This window comes from Somniosus microcephalus, chromosome 5, assembly GCF_052327205.1.
Source record: "Somniosus microcephalus isolate GS21.2 chromosome 5, FLI_Smic_1.0, whole genome shotgun sequence".
Classification (NCBI taxonomy): Eukaryota; Metazoa; Chordata; class Chondrichthyes; order Squaliformes; family Somniosidae; genus Somniosus; species Somniosus microcephalus.
Genome location: NC_140991.1, coordinates 146,139,227 through 146,156,024, shown reverse-complemented (window position 1 = coordinate 146,156,024; position 16,798 = coordinate 146,139,227). Strand labels below are relative to the sequence as shown.

The window sequence follows — 16,798 nt, the reverse complement described above, 5'->3', positions numbered from 1 at the left end:
TGCGAGAAAAAAACCCCCACCTAGGTCTTGAAATTGTGTTGTGGGTAGGAATGGTGCTTAACACTTGAATTTTGTTCTTTCTCTTTCTGTTGTCTACTATTGATATTTAAAATCAATGGATTATTGCCTCTCTCCTTTAAGAGAGCAGAACATTATCAGATGAATGCATTAACTTACAATAGTAAAATACTGCAAATGCTGAAAATCTGAAATAACAGAAAATGCTGGAAACACTCAGCAGGTCAGGCAGCATCTATGGAGAGAGCATTAACTGTTATATTTCTTTCTCTTACAGCATAATTTCAAGGACTTATTATCACTTTGCCAGAAGCAATCAGGAATATGTTGTAAGATGATTTACTAATAAAATATTCAAAATAAATCAGGTCGATATACTAGAATGCTGTAGCAAGTTGTTAAAAATGAACTTGAATGAAAATTGATACTTGAAACTGGAGAATCTGAAATTTAACTAAAATGAACCCTAAACTTGCCTTGCACCAGCTTTAAAACACCTGGATAACACAATCAAACATAAAGCTCCTTGTATTAAACCAGAGTTCAAATGGTAGTGAAACATTGTGGATTTTTTAGCCTAGCATTCATTTTCATTGGAAAATGAGTAACATTCCTTCATCATGTTTGTTTTATGACCTCCTTCTAGCAGAGTTTTGTCCAGGTGGAAAGTAACTGATGGCAAAGGCCAGTTAATACAGTAGATATTGGGCTGAAGGGATAATTACAAGTCCTAGCCCTTTCCGGGCTACCCCAGATCAGACATATTCCCCAGACGTTCACCCTCAACTAAAGTTAGAGATAGCCGAATTCCATAGGATGCTTAAATGGGTCTAAAGGTTCAGTCTATCTCTCCCTAAAGGAAAGGAATGACTGAAGATGTTACTGTCCTCCAGATAGCACTTTTAATAAGTTTAACTAGACTGTAACCTTCCTGATATTATGAGGGTCCGGAATACCCCCCAGAATTCTGCAACTCCTTACAAAAGAGTGTACAGAAATTGGGTTTGCAAGTTTATACAGAAATACTCTTTGAGACAATTCTAAAAACATATAGTTTTATTTAAGAGCTGACATTCATTTAACAGCTGTTGGGTCAGTCGCAACATTAACAATTCAAAATACAAATAGCTTACATTTCTTATTTCTCAGAGGTCCTTATTCTCAAATCTTTACTTCGTTACATTTCTACATTTCTTACTTATTTCTAAATCTAGAACATCCACCAAAATCAAATTATAGTACCGTTTGATCCCCGAGACTCAAAGTTAAAAACTTACAGATGGTGCCTGTAAAGTTGAGAAACGTTTGGCCCATTCAGCGACTTCTGACTTTCTGTTTGAAAAGGTCTATCTTTTATACCCTTTTTGCAGTGGTTTATTCTTTGAAGTTCTCTGCTGATGTAAGCTAATTGTCTTATTCATTCTCTCTTTTGAATGCTTTCTATTCTTACTGTTAATTTAGCTGCTGCATACATAATTATATCACTACCTTTAGGTGTTCCAAAAGTTATCATAAAAACAATATGACAGCAATGGTTTCTGTTTGATGCCATTCTTATCGAAGATTTTCCATTCAATTCTTAATATCACTTTTAGCTGGTTTTAGCAGATGTTGAGTCTCCTAATTGCTCCGTTCAATACAAACACAATGTAACTGCTTGGTGTATCTACTGAAGTCGTATCTTCAAAGTGTTCTTGTTGGTATCATATTTACTAAGTATAAATTAAAGACACTTTAACCAGGGTGTTTCATGCATTTCTAGCTATCTCAACTGGTTGCATATTTAATCTTATGTTTCCTGTCTTCCAAGTTTAACATAAAAACTATTTGACCAGCAGGTGTTTCTTTTGCTTGATGTCATCTTTTCAAAGGCACATGGTTTTATAATATTCTGTTTCTGTTTCATGTGTTAGTTCTTAACACTTAAAACTGGGAATTTTCATTGTGTTGGTTGCAAACCCCAGACCCTCTGGAAGTGCCAAACTGCCATTTCAATAGGGTCATTGTTTTAGTATATTTAATCAATTCCCATTTCAAAGCTTGAATGTTTACAACTTTGTTAACAACTGATCTTTATCTCAGAAGCCTGTATTTCTGTTTACAGCCTGTGTCTCCAAGGCTTTCCAGACTTTTAAACCCAGTATATCATGTATTAATAAATATCAGAATTCTGTTCATATTATGGTGTATCTTTCTGAAATATGGCTTATTCTGTCACAGGGCAGTGCACACTAATTAATCAATTGTGTGGCGCTACTGAACAAAGTTATTCATTAAACTCATTTGTACATACATTAACATTTAATAAGCATGTAATATACAAGAATATTATTGTATTCGTAAATATTGTAGCTTGTGCATTGCACCAAATGCTCTGTACCTATATGGGTGGCATGGAAGAATGTTCTAAAAATAATAATTCCCCTATGGAGGAACTTGCCAACAATTTGGAATTGCAAAATACAAATGTACTCCAGCATCAACCATAACTGAAAGCTCACCACTACATCTTGCTTCCTTTAAGCAAGTGTGGTGCACGGCACTTACACAGTTACTCCGAATACATTTTATATCCTGTTCTCCACTTCTAGCAGAATCAAACGCAATATGATTTTACTAAAAATAGTTGAGAAAAATCCCCATATGACCTGTGAAAACGGGGCAACCAGATATAGAAAAAGTCAAATATTTTCCCAGAACTTATATAGTGCATTGGTATTAAACGCTCTCCTTTACTCAGTGAGAATTAAAAATCAGAGTCAGTGCTAATTTCCAGCTTCAGCCATCAGTTTACCATAGAATCATAGAATTGTTACAGCGCAGGAGACCATTCGGTCTGTCAAGCCCCTGCCGGCTCGCTGCAAGAATACTTCAGCTAGTCCCACTCCCCCGCCCTTTCCCCGTAGTCTTGCAATTTTTTCCCCTCAGGTACTTATCCAATTCCCTTTTGAAAGCCACGACTGAATCTGTCTCCACCACCCTCTCAGGCAGTGCATTCCAGATCATAACCACTTGCTGCGTAAAAAAGTTTTTCCTCATGTCGCCTTTGGTTCTTCTGCCAGTTATATAGTGATTCAAATGGCTTTGACATTGCTGTTAAAAAAAATATTCAATAGTTACCTACAAATTCCTTGGCTGTAGAATTGCTTGCTTTTAGGTACATCTATCCAAGCCAAGATAACAAGAACCAGATCATTTCCATTTAATGAATTAGTCATACACTGGTACAAAACTCAATCCTTGTCATCACAATTTCCCAAACCTCGGATTCAATCACAAATCCAACTACTGTATGGGCATAATTTAAAAGTAGAAAATTTGCAGTTTTTAATCTAACAGTCATAATGGGACATCCATAAAGTGTATTTTCAGATTACATGCATTCATGCATGCATGATCCATTTTTCTTTATAAAAAATTATTTTGAGGTGAAGAACAAGGGTATCATTAAAGGCAAATTAGAGCTAAAAAAATGTCTTTACAAAGAGATGGTTAGAATTTAAAATTCTCGGTCGTAAACCTGTGTTGAAGCAGAGTCCATCAATTCTTTTAAAGAGAATTAGATAGGTGCTTGACGTATAGGAATGTTAAAGGGCATGGAATGTGAAAAAGGGAGTGGGATTAGACAAGGTGGTTCATATGGAGAAAATTTATCTCAGACTTGGTGAGCAAAATGGCCTGTTTCTATGTTATAACGGCAATCATGGATGCCCCTCAACATATTCGGGCAATAGACATATTGATTGCACAAACGCAACTTTAAACTGAAAAGAGTACCTGCTATAGGTTTAGTATTTAAAAAATAAAAATAATTAATGCAGGGCTATAAGGAAAGAGTAGGGGAGTGGGACTAACTGGATAACTCTTTCAAAGAGCCAGTGCAGGCACGATGGGGTGAACACAAGATTCTATGGGGGCAATTTTGACTTTGCGCGACTGTAAAACGGGTGATAGCAAATTGGCAGCCCATTTTACATCTCTCCCGATTTTTATTTCCCTTTAAGTTAAATTTAGCCCCTATGATTAATTCCAAACTTCCAAAAAATTGCTTTCAATCCCAATCATTTATGCATAATCATTCATCTCTACCTGAACTACACATGCAATGGCAAAGGTTAAATTTTATGGTTGTTAAAATGTGTCCCTCTCCCACCTAATATTCTACCCTTTATTTCTCCTCCTGCCTCGAGTCTTACTGGGACACAGTTCCACAGCTATTGCAGCTCTCCTTTATCTTGCCAACATGGTCATTTAGAAACATAGAAGATAGGAGCAGGAGTAGGCCATTCGCCCTTCGAGCCTGCTCCGCCATTCAACGAGATCATGGCTGATCATCCAAACCCTAGCACCCGGTCCCTACACCGACAGCCATCCCACCCAAGCCCTATCCCCGTAACCCCACGTATTTAATCCCCCCTAACACTAAGGGCCAATTTTTATCATAGCCAATCAACCTAACCCGCACATCTTTGGACTGTGGGAGGAAACCGGAGCACCCGGAGGAAACCCACGCAAACACGGGGAGAAAGGTTCTAAATTGGGGGAAGGCCGATTTTAATAGGATAAGGCAGGATCTGGCCAAAATGGACTGGGATCAGCTACTTGTAGGAAAATCCGCATCGGAGCAATGGGAGGCTTTCAGAAGGGAGATTGAGATCATACAAGGGCAACATGTTCCCATAAAGGTCAAGAGTGGTTCCAAAAACCACAGGGAACCGTGGATGTCAGGGGATATACGGGAATGGATTAGGAAAAAAAGGAGGGCTTTTGGTAGATACAAAAGGCTAAAGACGGAGGAAGCCCTAGAGGAGTACAAAAAGTGCAGGGGGATACTTAAAAAAGAAATTAGGAGATCAAGGAGGGGCCATGAAATAACACTGGCGAGCAAAATAAAGGAAAATCTGAAGATGTTTTATAAGTATATTAAGGGTAAAAGGATAACTAGGGAAAAAATAGGGCCCATTAGGGACAAAAGTGGCAATCTGTGTGTGGAGCCGGAAGATGTAGGAGGGGTTCTAAATGAATTTTTTGCATCTGTTTTCACTATGGAGAAGGACGATGTAGACATAGAAATAGGGCGGGGGGACTGTGATATGCTCGAACATATTAACATCGAGAGGGAGGAGGTATTGGCGGTTTTAGCTGGCCTAAAAATGGATAAATCCCCAGGCCCTGATGAAATGTACCCCAGGCTGCTGTGTGAGGCAAAGGAGGAGATTGCGGGGGCTCTAACACATATATTCAGGACCTCTCTGGCCACAGGGGATGTGCCAGAGGACTGGAGAACCGCTAATGTAGTACCATTATTCAAGAAGGGTAGTAGGGAAAAACCGGGGAACTACAGGCCAGTGAGCCTAACATCAGTGGTAGGAAAATTACTGGAAAAAATCCTGAGGGACAAAATTTGTCTCCACTTGGAGAGGCAAGGATTAATCAGGGATAGTCAACATGGCTTTGTCAAGGGAAGATCATGTCTGACTAATTTGATTGAATTTTTTGAGGGGGTGACTAGGTGTGTGGATGAGGGTAACGCAGTGGATGTGGTATACATGGATTTCAGTAAGGCCTTCGATAAAGTCCCGCACAGGAGACTGGTCAAGAAGGTAAGAGCCCATGGAATCCAGGGTGCCTTGGCACATTGGATACAAAACTGGCTTAGTGGCAGAAGGCAGAGGGTGATGGTCGAAGGTTGTTTTTGTGACTGGAAACCTGTGGCCAGTGGGGTACCACAGGGATCGGTGCTGGGTCCCTTGCTGTTTGTGGTCTACATTAATGACTTGGATATGAATGTAAAGGGTATGATCAGTAAATTCGCGGATGATACTAAAATTGGTAGGGTGGTAAATAGCGAGGAGGGTAGCCTCAGTCTGCAGAACGATATAGATGGGTTGGTCAGATGGGCGGAACAGTGGCAAATGGAATTTAACCCGGAAAAGTGCGAGGTGATGCACTTTGGGGGGTCTAACAAGGCAAGGGAATACACAATGAATGGTAAGACCCTAGGCAAGACGGAGGGTCAGAGGGATCTGGGTGTGCAGGTACACAGATCCCTGAAGGCGGCGGAACAGGTGGATAAGGTGGTAAAAAAGGCATATGGGATACTTGCCTTCATTAGCCGAGGCATAGAATATAAGAGCAAGGAGGTTATGATGGAGCTGTATAAAACACTGGTTAGGCCACAGCTGGAATACTGTGTGCAGTTCTGGTCGCCACACTACAGGAAAGATGTGATCGCGTTAGAGAGGGTGCAGAGGAGGTTCACCAGGATGTTACCAGGGCTGGAGCGCTTCAGCTATGAAGAGAGACTGGGCAGATTGGGTTTGTTTTCCTTGGAGCAGAGGAGGCTGAGGGGGGACATGATTGAGGTGTACAAAATTGTGAGGGGCATAGATAGGATGGATGCTGAGGAGCTTTTCCCCTTAGTAGAGGGGTCAATAACTAGGGGGCATAGATTCAAGGTAAAGGGAGGGAGGTTTAGAGGGGATTTGAGAAAGAACTTTTTCACCCAGAGGGTGGTTGGAGTCTGGAACTCACTGCCTGAAAGGGTTGTGGAGGCAGAAACCCTCACAACATTTAAGAAGCATTTGGATGAGCATTTGAAATGCCATAGCATACAAGGCTACGGGCCAAATGCTGGAATATGGGATTAGATTAGACAGGGCTTGATGGCCGGCATGGACACGATGGGCCGAAGGGCCTCTATCTGTGCTGTATTACTCTATGACTCTATGACTCTAATGTGCAAACTCCACACAGTCACCCGAGGCCAGATTTGAACCCGGGTCCCTGGCGCTGTGAGGCAACAGTGCTAACCACTATGCCACTAATGTTACTACAGACAAGCCTGATCTTACTTCCACCCAATATGCATGTTTTCCAGCAGGGATCACAGTGATCAGAAACAGGAACCCTGAATGTTCTTTCTCCTTCCAAACCCAGCAACACTGAAGCCAATTGTAGTGCCCTCAAATGCTGCTGATTGAGTTCAGTTAACCCAGCAAAGACTGGGAATTAACCAGTGACCTTTCTCATCTGTGACTAAACACCAAGAGGCAAGGTAGTATATTTCCCACTAAACCAACAGAGAGCTATAAATGTTTTTATATATAATGACAGAAATCTCTTTGCCAGTTACTTCAAGCTGGCAATAAAAGAAAATACATTTGAAAGAAAATAATCCAATTGATGTCATGAGCTAATAAATTCTATTCATGTGAAGTATAATCTTACATATAATTCTGCTGCATTGTGAGGTGTGAATGGTCCAGTGTAACTTGCATTAAAACAAAGTTCCAAAATATTTTTGATGACCAGCAGGAATCTTCATCATTCATTTCTAACATTTACATTTTCACAATTTCTTCAATTGCTGTGTCTCTTAAACAGAAGTTTTACAGAAATCTATTTTGTTTACTCCAGCTTCTTTGGTAGAGAGTCTGGATTATACCTAAACTTGTAGCCATATGGTCGTAGATGGTAAGTCATGTATTCCAAATAGTACATGGTCTTAGAATCAATGTAGTGGAACGATACTGCCAGATCAGAACAACATCCAGGCCCCTGCGAAGAAAACAAACTGCATCAAAAAAACTCAAAATTTGTGCAAGTCTGGTGCCAAATACATTACTTGTATCACAAAAATAAGTACATTGCAGATATATTGTAGCTATTTTTAAACAAAGGTTCACTAGATAGATTCGGGTGAAGCTCATTTGATCTCATCAGTCCAAAATACAAATCCTTGCAGCCTGTTTTGCCTGTTGAGCACCTTGCATTAATACGTAGCTGGCATCTGTCCTATATTTCCCCTTCACAACTTTGAATCTGTTCCCTAGCATATTGCTGAATTTTCGTAACTGTTACATATTTAAAGATAGAGAAGCGTCCAGTCAAAAACATGTATCTGTGGCAGTACCACCGGTTGTCCCTTACATATAGATATATATACATAATTCCCTTTAACTTACCTTATGTATGTATAACTTACCTGTTGGGGCCGTTGCCCCTTTAACTTACCTGTTGGGCCGTTGCCCCTTTAAGAGGCGACCTAACGCGCTGACGTCACGCATCACGTGACGCACGCACGCCGGCCCGACTCCGTCTTCCAAGACGGCCGCCGGCACAGCCCGGCCTACCGCGACTTCGGCCGCATCGGCCAGCTGACGGGAGCGACGCGATCTTCCGCCCCCGGGGCAAGCACCGGCACATCCCGGCCTCGCGACCTCGGCCTCAACGGTTAGCCTCCGTACCGGGAGACGCGCTGACGCAACGACGCGGTCACGCGACACCACAAGCGCGGGCAAACGCGGCGACGCGACCACGTGATGTCCAAAGCGCGGGAACACACAGCAGAGCGTGATGACGTCATCACGCTCTCTGCAGTGCTCCTAGATTTTAGTCTTCGTGGAGTCCCCGCTGGGACAAGACCTATACCACCGTGCTCCTACAGTCAGCCATCTTACCTGATGTAATTAGTCTGTTCCTGTAAATAAACAACTCGTTAATAGTTCGTCGTAGTCAAACTCTCTTATTTAGTGGCGATCAACTTCAACCGCTACATATCCTTATTTGAGAGCTTCCATAATCAGGGAATTCCTAATTTTAACAAAGAAACAATCTTCCAGTTACAAGTCGGAAAACAGACTGCAAACCTACTACTCTAAAAAGGAATTTAGGACGTATAATTTTCCTGCCCAGTTTGAAAACAGCCACAGAGAGATTTGTAAGCATCTGTCTGGCTATAAACAATAGTTAATAAAAACAGAAAATGCTGGAAATACTCAGCAGGTCAGGCAGCATCCGTGGAGAGAAACAGAGTTAATGTTTCAGGTCGATGACCTTTCATTAGAACTAAAAAACAGGTTTTAAGCAAGTACTGAGGCAGGGAAAGGGGGAGGGGAGGAAAGAACTAAATGGAAGGTCTGTGATAGGGTGGAAGGCAGGATAGATTAAATGACAAAAGGGATGATGGTGCAAGGAAAAAGATGATAATGGGCCAGAAATTCGGGTCCCCACGGGTGAGTACGCGCTGGGTACTCACGCGTAGGCCCAACGAAAGTGCCGGTTTCGTGCATGCACTGCGCATGCGTGGGAAACCGGAACTTCCGTTCCCTTAAAGGAAGGGATTCACAGGTCGAACACGTGCGCCGGAGAGGCAGCGCGTACGCCTGGAACTTCTGTTTTTTTTCCAGGTTTTTCCGGGAGGGTAAGTCTCCAGCAGCTATGCTTATAAAAAGCAGTCGCAAGGCTTGCTTTTAACAAGGTAAGTGGTGAATTAAGTAAAATTAAAACATTTTTTCCACAGGTTTATTATTTTTAAATACTTTAAAAAAAGGTAAGTTTATTTTTAGCCCTGTTAGAAACTGTAATTAATTTTTTCAAAAATTTCAATTATTGCTTAAAATAGTTATTTTATGTAATTTATAGTTATTTTAAAAATGTGATTTTTTAAAAAATTTATTTGAAGTTTTAGTTATGTTTTGAGGCTGAATTGTATTCATAGATTTGACAGGTCTTCCTGTCAAATCTATGAATACAGATTCCCTGCTACCATTGGCTCTCCATGGCCCACGTGATCCCAGGGGATGCTTCGAACTAACTGCGCCCCTGGGATACACAAGCACTGCGCGCCGGCAGTTGGAGGAGGCCCAGGATCGGAATCCCACACGGGCCCACAGCACAACAGCCGGCATGCTAGGTAAGTGCAGGTCGGGGGCTTGCACCCGCGGGAAGCCTCCGACCCGAATTTCTGGGCCATTAGGACAAGTAAAGAAACAATAGACGGGTCTAGGGGAGGTGTAAATGGGAATCAGAATCATCAGCACAGCTGCTGTCCGAAGAAATGGGGCAGAGGTCATGATTTCAAATTGTTGAACTCGATGTCGAGTCTGGAAGGCTGTAAAATGCCTAATCGAAAGATGAGGTGCTGTTCCTTGATCTTACATTGAGCCTCATTGAAATGGTGCAGGAGGCCGAAGACAGAGAGGTTAGCGTGGGAGTGGGACAGAGAATTAAAATGGCAGGTGACCGGAAGCTCAGGGTCACGCTTGCGGACTGAACGGAGGTGTTCCACAAAGCATTTGCATTTGGTCTCCCCAATCGTGAGCAGCGAATCCAGTATACTAAATTGAAAGAAGTACAAGTAAATCACTGTTTCACCTGGAAGGAGTGTTTGGGGTCCTGGACTGTGGGAAGGGAGGAGGTAAAAGGGCAGGTGTTGCATCTCCTGCGGCTGCACAGAAAGGTGTCGTGGGAAGGGGAGTGGGTGTTGGGGGTGAGGGAGGAGTGGACCAGGGTATCATGGAGGGAGTGGTCCCATCGGAATGCTGAAAGGGGAGGGGAGGGGAAGATGTCTTTGGTGGTGGGATCATGCGGGAGGTGGCGGAGGATGATTCTTTGAATGTGGAGGCTGGTGGGTTGGAAGCTGAGGACTAGGGGAACCTTATTGTGGTTCTGGGAGGGAGGGGAAAAGGGGTGAGAGCAGAAGTGCGAGAAATGGAACGGACACGGTCGAGGGCACTGTCAACCATGGTGCAGTGGAATCCTCAGTTGATGAAAAGGGAAGACATATCAGAAGCACTGGTATGGAAGGTGGCATCGTCAGAACAGATGCGATGCAGGCGGAGGAACTGGGAGAATGGAAGAGTCCTTACAGGAAGCGGGGTGGGAGGAAGTGTAGTCAAGGTAGTTGTGGGAGTCAGTGGGCTTATAAAGCATATTGGTTGATAGCCTATCCCCAGAAATGGAGACAGAAGTTGAGGAAGGGAAGGGAAGAGTCGGAGATGGACCATGTGAAGGCGAGGAAAGAATGGAAATTGGAAGCAAAATTGAGGAAATTTTCAAGTTCGGGGTGAGAGAGTAAAAATGGTACCGATACATTCATCAATGTACCAGAAAAAGAGGTGAGGGTGGGGACCCGAGTAGGACTGGAACAAAGAACGTTTGACATATCCCACAAAAGGGCAGGCATAGTTAGGACTCATACTAGTTCCCACAGCAACACCTTTTATTTGGAGAAAGTGAGTGGAGTCAAAGGAGAAGTTGTTCAATGTGAGAACAAGTTCAGTCAGGCGGAGGAGGGGGTTGGTGGAAGGGAACTGGTTGGGTCCTTCTCCTTTCCCTCATCTTCCCAGAATTTTCTGTTTTTATTTCAAACTTCCAGCATCCCTAGTACTTTGCTTTTGTACCAGTGGTGTAGCTAGGAATGGAAATTGGGTGGGCCCCAACGTTTGGTGGACGGGGAATGACTATAGGTCTGATCGGGGGTGGGAAGGTGCACGCGCATCCCTGTTTTTCCAGAAACATAGCAACATGGCATTTCTGTCTTTCAGATGAACGTCTGCCCCCTCAGATGATTGTAAAAGATCCCATGGCACTACCCAGCGTGCAGGCCAATATTTATCCCTCATCCAACATCACTAAAACAGATCATGTGGCCATCATCACATTGCTGTTTGTGGGAACTTGCTGTATACAAATGGCTGTAAAGCACTTTGGAACGTCCAAAGACCATAAAAAGGCACTATATAAATGCAAATTAGTTTGTTCTTTCTTCCACATAAAAGGCAGGGAGCTGCTATCTGCAATGAATGGGATTGGAGAGATGCTTCAGGCAGAGCAGAGATCAGTTGATCACCGCCGCTCAGTGTCTGGGCCCGAGGCGGACAAACAGCATCACTGGGTAGGGCACCAGGGTAACTGGCTGCAGGGGACGAGCACACAGACCCTCGACTCCCCACCTCTTCCCGGCCTCACCGACAAAAGTTGGGCTCTCAGTCCAGTCAAGTCTGCTACATATTTGGCTGGGCCTGGCTGCTAATTGGGTGGGTCATTGCCCATGGCTAGGTCACTGAGGAATACACAGCTTGAAACCATACACGGAGAATGCAATTTTGATTTCAGTAGCAGGCTATGATGGAGAAAAACTAGTATCCTCCCATTTTTTGTTAAGACAAATTTCACCCACATTGTTAGTAGACAACAGAGTATTTTCACATCATGAGAAAGACAAGCTCGCCTTGCCTGTCTTCATCATTCCCTAACTTGCCATTGTTGAAAAACTCAGAGGATGTGGTGCAAATCAATTCCAAAGAGTACTGAGCAGCAACATATCCCACTGAGTAAGCTCTCCACATGTGCAGATGCAGACAAACTTAGCTGCAGTTCCAATATATGCTGAGGATTTGAATTGCTACTCACTTTCCCTAATCTGGATAGTTAATGCTTTTTCCAATTCCTTCTCTTGGCCCATAAACATTAAATGAAAAGAAAAGCTAAGCAGGAAACAACACTCCAGCTCATGTAGGAACCTAAGAATCAGGAGCAGGAGTAGGCCAGACGGCCCCTCAAGCCTGCTCCGCCATTCAATAAGATCATGGATAATCTTTGACCTCAACTCCACTTTAAATGAAGTTCAGGACCTGGAACATCAGGACCCTCATGGACAACCCCAACAACGACAGACTGGAACGCCGTACTGCTATCGTTGCCCGGGAGCTCAGGCGCTTCGACATAGACATCGCCGCCCTAAGCAAGACCCGGCGGGCAGGGGAAGGCCAACTCAAGGAGCAAGGTGGTGGCTACACCTTCTTCTGGAAAGGCAAACCTGAAGAACATTGCCGCCTCCATGGGGTAGGCTTCGCCATAAAAAATGAGCTAGTTGAACGTCTGAGCGACTCGTCTTTTGGAATAAACGAATGCCTCATGACTCTATGGCTCACCCTAACCCGAAACCAGTGTGCTACAGTCAGCAGTGCGTACGCCCCAACACTGGAAGCCACAGACAAGACCAAAGAGGAATTCTACTCCAGCCTCGAACAATCCCTGTCCTGAGTCCCAACGGGCGACAAACTGATCCTCCTTGGCGACTTCAACACCAGAATTGGAAAGGACACAGACCTCAGGGGAGGTGTGATCAGCAGAGAGGGGGTAGGGAAAGCCAACTCCAACAGTACCCTCTGCCTGACAAAATGCTTAGAACATGGCCTTGTCATAACCAACACCTTGTTCCGTCAGAGAAGCAAGTACAAGGCTTCATGGCAACACCCTCGTTCCAAGCACTGGCACCTGCTGGACTACGTTATTGTCCGAGTGAGGGAACCGCAAGGACGTCTGCATCACCCGCGCCATGACAGGAGTTGACGACTGCTGGACAGAACACCGCCTGATCCGCTCTGTCATGTCCTTCAACGTAGCCCCAAAACAGCAGCGGCAACAGAAGCAATGCCGCAGGAAAATCAACGCTGGAGCACTCAAAGACCCCGCTAAGAGAGCTCTATTCAGCCTGCGCCTCACAACCAACTTGACGACTCCCAGTGATTCAGAGACACAGAGGGCAGGATTTTCATTGTGCCGTGGAGTCAGGATTGGAGGCGTGGGGGGGGGGTTAAAATCCCAAAATCAGGGGTCCCGACCCCTTCCCGCACCCAAACCCGCATCCATGCCAGTTTCAAAGGAGGCGGGTACCCGCCCCGCACTGAGACCCGCCTACCCGAAGCGGGAAGGGATTAGTGCCAATTAACTGCCTGTTAACAGGTAGTTAACAGGAAGTTTTTAGCCTAATCCCTATTTTTGATGTTGAAGTGTGGGATTCCCGACGGCTCCAAACCACGCCAAGTTAGAGTCGTCGGGCCGTCGGGTTGAAGGGGTCGAAATGTCGGTGTTCAGGTGAGTGATGTGTGCATGAGTGCAAAGGTAAGTGTGTTTGGTGTGTCTAAAGTGATTAAATACGTTTTACATACCTTTTCAGCCTTCCTTCCTTTCGGTTCCGGGAGTCCCTCATCTCACCAGCACAGAAAGCAGAATGGCTGCGAAAGGTCAAAAGTGACAGCCTGCAGCGTTCTGTGCAGGAGAGATTTCTAACTGAGTCTGTGGAGAAGGACTCAGGTTAGAAGTAAGACTGTCAGTGTTTGACAGCTTCAAACAGCTGTGAAACACTGATATTTCATCTGTCAAAAACTCCTGACAGATGAAATTTCAGTCTGTGACGTCACCTGTTGCCGGGTGGCCCTTAATTGGCCTGCTGAGCCCGCTGGGCGGGCTCAACAAGGTCAATCAAGTTAAAATCGCATGGATTGGCCGCATTTCGATGGAGGTGGGACTACAACCCCGAAAGTTGTAGTCCCGCCTCCAACCCGACTCCTGAGTTATATTCCTGCCCAGCGTGTCCACAGCACCTGGTCTGCACTCAAGGCCTACATAATCAGCACCTGTGAAGAGACGCTCAGTCACTTGACCAGGAAACACCAAGACTGATTCGACGAGGACGACCAGGAGACCCAGGAGCTAATAAGCCGCAAGCGCAAGGCATTCCTGATCTGGAAACAGCAACAGAACTCGAGAGCAAGAAAGCAGCTCTACAGACACCTGAAGGCCGAGGTCCAACAAAAAACTTGCAACCTAAAGAACAGATGGTGGGTGGAGAAAGCGCAGGAGATCCAGTAACTAGCCGACAACCACGATGTGCGTGGATTCTTTAGCGCAGTCAAGACCACTTACGGCACAAGCACCCAAGGTCCTACCCCACTGCGGGCCAAGAACGGAGAGGTACTCATCAAGGACAGAGGGGCAGTCAGTGCCCGCTGGATGGAGCACTTCGAAGATCTCAACTGAGACGCTGTCTCCGACACGAGTGTCCTCAACTCCATCCCGCAGCATGCTACCCGCCACCACCTCAGCACAACTCCAGCCCGACATGAGGTTGAAAAGGCCATCCGACAACTGAAGAACAACAAGGCCTCAGGAGCAGATGGAATCCCCTCCGAGATGCTAAAACATGGCGGAGAAGCACTATTGGCGTGAATATATGAACTAATTTCTCTTATTTGGAAGGAGGAGAACATGCCAGGGGATCTCAGAGACGCTGTAATTGTGACCATCTTCAAGAAAGGTGCAAAGTCCAATTGCGGTAAGTACAGAGGAGTCTCCCTGCTGTCTGCCACAGGGAAAGTCATCGCAAGAATCCTCCTCAATTGCCTTCTACCAGTGGCTGAAAAGCTCCTCCTAGAGTCGCAATACGGATTCCGCCCACTAAGGGGCACAATGGGCATCATCTTCACTGTGCGTCAACTACAAGAGAAATGCAAGGAACAGCACCAACTGCTGTACACAGCCTTCTTTGACCTCACAAAGGCCTTCGACACTGTCAACCATGAGGGATTATGGAGTGTCCTCATTAAATTCGGCTGCCCTCAAAAGTTTGTCACCATCCTCCGCCTGCTTCACGACGACATGCAAGCCGTGATCCTGACCAACGGATCCACCACAGACCCAATTCACGTACGGACCAGGGTCAAGCAAGGCTGTGTCATCACACCAACGCTCTTCTCGATCTTCCTGGCTGTAATGCTCCATTTTACCCTCAATAAGCTCCCCGCTGGAGTGGAGCTAATCCACAGAACAAATGGGAAACTGTTCAAACTCCGTCACCTCCAGTCCAGATCCAAGGTCGTCCCATCCTCTGTCATCGAATTACAGTATGCAGATGATGCTTGCGTCTGCGCACACTCTGAGGCCGAACTCCAAACTATTGTCAACACCTTCACTGAAGCGTACGAGAGCATGGGCCTTACACTAAACATCCGTGAGACAAAGGTCCTCTACCAACCTGCCCCCGCCACACAGTACTGCTCCCTGATTATCAAAATCCATGACGAGGCCTTGGACAACGTGGACTACTTTCCATACCTCAGGAGCCTACTGTCAACAAGGGCAGACATCGATGGCGAAGTCCAACACTGCCTTCAGTGTGCCAGTGCAGCCTTTGGTTGCCTGAGGAAGAGAGTGTTTGAAGACCACAACCTCAAACCCAGCACCAAGCGCATGGTCTACAGAGCAGTAGTGATACCCGCCCTCCTGTATGCTTCAGAGACATGGAACATGTACAGCAGGCACCTCAAAGCACTAGAGAGGTACCACCAACGCTGCCTCCGCAAAATCCTACAAATCCATTGGCCGGAGAGGCGCACCAACATCAGTGTTCTCGCTCAGGCCAACATCCCCAGCTTCGAAGCTTTGACCACACTCGATCAGCTCCGATGGACGGGCCACATCATCCGCATGCCCGATACGAGACTCCCAAAACAAGCGCTCTACTCGGAGCTCCTACATGGCAAGAGAGCCCCAGGTGGGCAGAGGAAACTCTTCAAGGACACCCTCAAAGCCTCCTTGAAAAAGTGCAACATCCCCACCGACACCTGGGAATCCCTGGCCCAATACCGCACAATGTGGAGGAGAAGCATCCAGGAAGGCGCCGAACACCTTGAGTCTCTTCGCCAGGAGCAAGTGGAAGCCAAGTGCAAACAGCAGAAGGAGCGCACGTCAACCCAAACACCCCACCCACCCGCCCCTTCAACCACCATCTGCCTCACCTGTGACAGAGACTGTAAGTCCCGCATTGGACTCATCAGTCACCTGACAACTCATTTTTAGTGTGGAAGCAAGACATCCTCGGTTCTGAGGGACTGCCTAAGAAGATGGATAATCTTCGGCCTCAACTCCATTTTCCCGCACAATCCCCATATCCCATGATTCCCGTAGAGTCCAAAAATCGATCTATCTCAGCCTTGAATATACTCAATGATTCAGTATCCATAGCCCTTTGGGGTAGAGAATTCCAAAGATTCACAAGTTCACGACCCTCTGAGTGAAAAAATTCCTCATCATCTCAGTCTTAAATGGCTGAGCCGTTATCCTGAGTCTATGCCCCCTAGTTCTAGACACTCCAGCCAGGGGAAACAACTTCTCAGCATCTATCCTGCCAATCCCCCTCAGAAATTTACAT

General features: G+C 45.4%; 1 protein-coding gene across 2 annotated transcripts in view; it reads right to left on the bottom strand.

The window, feature by feature from the left end:
* Positions 1-1,056: 1,056 nt before the first annotated feature.
* The window catches only part of LOC147117383 (glycoprotein-N-acetylgalactosamine 3-beta-galactosyltransferase 1-like), a 48,326-nt gene continuing 32,584 nt past the window's right edge, over positions 1,057-16,798 (bottom strand). Inside the window, exons 3-4 of one of the 2 annotated variants that reach the window (XM_085988351.1) lie at positions 7,249-7,578; positions 1,057-3,111 (exon numbers count right to left, since the gene is read on the bottom strand). In XM_085988351.1, coding sequence (XP_085844477.1) covers positions 7,429-7,578 — 150 coding nt within the window. In that variant the 3' untranslated portion in view covers positions 1,057-3,111; positions 7,249-7,428. The remainder of the gene's footprint in view (positions 3,112-7,248; positions 7,579-16,798) is intronic. The other variant, XM_085988352.1, reaches the window with a different exon arrangement.